This window comes from Dendrobium catenatum, unplaced genomic scaffold (assembly GCF_001605985.2).
Source record: "Dendrobium catenatum unplaced genomic scaffold, ASM160598v2 fragScaff_scaffold_621, whole genome shotgun sequence".
Lineage (NCBI taxonomy): Eukaryota > Viridiplantae > Streptophyta > Magnoliopsida > Asparagales > Orchidaceae > Dendrobium > Dendrobium catenatum.
Genome location: NW_021319083.1, coordinates 16,982,974 through 16,987,132, shown reverse-complemented (window position 1 = coordinate 16,987,132; position 4,159 = coordinate 16,982,974). Strand labels below are relative to the sequence as shown.

The following is a 4,159-nucleotide window of genomic DNA, read 5'->3' as shown; positions in this document are numbered from 1 at the left end:
TATGTTATCAAAATGCCAAGCAGTGAAAGAGCCCAAGGCGGAACCCAAGCCAAAGCCCAAATAACTTTTCTACTTAAGCGTTCTCAAGTTTTTCTAATATATATATATATATATATATATATATATATATATATAATTATACACCCATATAATATAATATAATATATATTACATTTAGACAATATTTTATTTAAAATTTTATTTGCACCAACACAAGAAGCCACGCAGAGAACTATCCAAAGGCATTATACACATGAAGCCATGTATAATATCAGTATTCATATCCCTTCCTATGAGCTACTAATTAATATTTATATAACAGAAACGGATCTCAAGAGGTCCAACAAAAATTAGAGTACTGTGCATCCTTAAATCCATCTAAACATTAAAAACAAATAAAAAACAATATATAAAAAAATAAAATAAAAAAAACAATACATTACTAATATAGCGTCAGTCATATTAAAAAAAAAAAAACAAATTAAATAAGAAAGTTTTATTGTTGTCAACTATATTTTATAATACTATTTATGGGATTGAGAAAATTTTTCAAAGTGAGTATAAATATATAAGTGAAGTTTGTGTGGCGCAAAATTTTCCCGCATCGGATAAACGCCAGCAACAACAGTCATGTGGCTCTCTTTCTTGAATAAGCTTCTCCCGCAATCCGCACTTGTTCCACATTCCCGATTCCTGATCGATCCGACCACCACCCGCGTATGGCTCCGGCGCTCACTTCCCACAGCTTTCGCCTTATCACCACCCGTCACCCCAAGTTCGAGCCTCGAACCTCTCCAAAGCCCTCCACTCCCATCTTCTGCAGAAAGCCAAACCCCACTTCATCCGAGACCAACAAGCCCAACCGCTTCTTCTTCGACCTGCCTAAATTACCCGACCCCAAATCCACATCTCTCTTCTCCATCCGCATCCGCAAGGACCCCAACACGGTCTTCGTCGCCGGTGCCACAGGCCAATCCGGAGCTCGCATTGTCCTCACCCTCCTCCGCCAGGGCTTCTCCGTTCGCGCCGGTGTGCCTGATATCGCCTCCGCTCAAGATCTTGCTCGACTGGCCGCTGCTTATAGAACCATATCACCGGATGAATCCAGGCGGCTTAACGCAGTCGAGTCGTCCTTCGCAAATCCTGAGTCGATCGCTAAGGCGATCGGCCCAGCCACGAAGGCTGTGGTCACGGTCGGATCAGGGGAGAATGGGCCCTCTGGTGATGTCACCGCCGATGATGCCCTTAGTGTTGTTCGAGCCGCTGGGCTTGCCGGCGTAGGGCATCTGGCTGTTGTTTATGACTCGTGGCCCGGTGGGCTGGGATCCGGGCAGTCCACCTACAACGTGTTCGACGGAATTACTTCCTTCTTTTCTAACCTTTTTACGGGTGCTCCCGCGCCTCTGACGATGGCCGAGTTGCTTGCCAACTTGGTGGAAACTGATGGCGTTGCATACACGTTCCTCAAGGCCAGGCTTACGGAGGATTACGCACCAGAGAATTCTTATGCTCTAGTTATCGGTAAGGAGGGCAGCAGCTCGGATAATTCAACCACGCTTAATAACTCCAAGGTAATTTAATAAAACAATAAAACACAGAAATGGTTGCAGGCCACTTAATAGTACTTATAAAGAAAACTAGTTTCCGTTATTTTTCTCTATAAAATTTCTTAGCTGTGTTATCGTCTCTTACAGGTATCCAAGTCCCAGATTGCAAAGCTGGTGGCTGATATTTTCTCGAACGCTTCGGCTGCGGAGAATAAGGTGCTGATGATTCTTGTGCATGATTTCTATTGAAGTTGAATCACCTTCTAGACTTCTAGCTATACTGTAAGAACAATATATTTTGCACCTAATCATCTCTCAAAGAATTTATAGGCGTTTTCCATCCTATAACTAACTGTATCATATGAAGCCCATCTAGAATATCAAAATTTGATATTTTTGCTAGTTCCACATTATAACAGCAGGATATTATTTTTATGGTGATGCTATACTCCCCAAACAAACCCACCTTCAAAATTGAAATATAATCTTCTTGATTATTGTGTCATAATTTATGTGGTCAAATTAAACAACGTGACTCTATCCGCACATTACCTTTAGACATAAGAATATAGAAAACATCATTTCAATATGAATTTATTTTGGGGTTTTACACTTTACTTTTTGTATTTTTTGGGAAAATTTGATAGTCGCGGCACAATAAATTAATAAAGGGAAGTACAGAGACATATAGAGGATCTTAAAAAAATTACAATTGAAAGATCAGCTCCACAAAAACAAAGATCTATCAAATAGAATAGAGAGTAAAAGACCAAAAGCTTCCAAGGACTCAAAGCAGTGCCTGATGGTTAAAGGGTTAGGTAAAGCACTCGAAAGTCTTAGCTAGATATCGATTGCTTCATCCAATGGGTTGCTACAAGATCCATCCAAGATGGGGAAAAATGAATAGCACATGGGTCGCGCTCATCATAGTTCGGTAGCCAAAAAGAAAACCATAATCCTTTAAAAAAAGCTTAAAGTGAGAGGAATTCTAGAAGAAGCACAAGATGTTTTGATAATCAATGCCTCTCAATACGCTACTTAGCAAAATCCCATTAGGAATGAAACCACTTTACAAAACATATGCCATAAAGTCAACAAAATCAATGAGTAGAGTAGTGAAAGCTATAATAAAAAGCCTCCAACTTCTTGCTTGCAACTTTTCCAACCACAAATTATTGCTTTCGAAGTATGTTTGAATTTGTGAGATATAGTAGAAATGTTGACCGTGAATTTTCCAAACTCTCTATCATTCTTTTCATGCCAAATGAGATAAATCAAGAAACTAATAGAAAGATAACATATGTCTGCCATAGCGGTGGAGCTATTGACTATCACGTTAATTAATAATAGTCAGACTTAACCGCTTAAGAGAAATGAAGCAACCCAAAGGAGACCATTTTTTTAAGAATGCTATATATGAGAAGTTATAGTGAAGAATAGAAGATGTTTAGTCTCAAGGCCATGGCCACATAATAAATAAGCCGAATATATTTTGAATATTATATATAAGAAGAATATCATAAGTCTTAACCTCAATGATGGTAAACCAAGTATATATGGAGAATCGAAGATCATAACATGTATTCCATATAAAATTAAACCAATTTACACAAATAGAGTTAATGTTATCTCTAAGAAAACTCGTAGGTAAGGTCGAAGGGTGCCAACCATTATAAGTAATGATAGTGTTCACATGAGAATTAGGTGCGAGGGTGATGTTGTTAGGACATAGTTACTATGGGTCAAAAAAAAAAAAAAAAATAGAACCCGTTACCATTCCAATAGTATATTAGATATTTGGCCTTATTCATCTAGACAAAAAGTTCAAAAAGTTGGTAGAATGACCGTGGCAACATTTCTAGATACAAGTGTACTTAAGTTTAAATCCACTATGGTTCAACAACCTCAAAACTAATGTAGACATGTGAGCTTGTTGAATTGTAGAAATGAATGGGATACACAACCCCTTTTAGATTTAGATCTGCAAGTAAGTTCCCAAGAAACCAAATGAAGCCTTTTCTTGTTGTTGACCTCTGTACAATACTCAAGAGAAAGAAAAACGAACTCATACCTTGACTGTCGGATCCTCAAAATCTGCCGGAATCGCGCCGATTCGGCGCCGTTTGCAATCAAATCCCGTAAATCCTGCGATGTTGCCTTGGTCGAGCGTCCACACCCGTCGTTAAATACACGACCGAACGAAACTCTTCGGCCGTTCGAAAATCCCACACGAAGCTCTCAACTCTCGTAGCTCCTTCCACGACTCTTCTCTTCCATTCGTTGCTCTTCTCTCTCGGCCAAAAGCTCCGAACAACATCCCGCACTCAACTCCTCCCTCTGCTCTTCCGATCCAACTCCACTGCCGAAGCTCTCCACGCAAAAAACCCTCAGTCATCCCGTCAATCTAATCTCCCTGCCCAGGCCGAACCCAAACAAAGCCCTAGCCGCTCCTATTCGCAAGCCTTCCGATCCTTGCCCGATCATTCAGCCAGAGAGCGAGAGAGAGATAGAGAGAGAGGAAGGGAAACAGAGAGAGAGACCTCTTACCTTGCCAAACCGACGCCTCTCTCCCATTGCCGCTCGGCTTAGCTCCATCTCCGACTTTCCCTTCC

General features: G+C 40.3%; 1 protein-coding gene across 1 annotated transcript in view; it reads left to right on the top strand.

Moving 5' to 3' along the window:
* The first annotated feature begins 617 nt into the window (after positions 1-617).
* LOC110105477 (protein PLASTID TRANSCRIPTIONALLY ACTIVE 16, chloroplastic) overlaps positions 618-4,159 on the top strand; it is a 22,751-nt gene continuing 19,209 nt past the window's right edge. The window contains 2 exon segments of the mRNA XM_020835007.2: positions 618-1,571; positions 1,695-1,780. Of these exon segments, the coding sequence (XP_020690666.1) occupies positions 720-1,571; positions 1,695-1,780 (938 nt within the window). The 5' untranslated portion in view covers positions 618-719.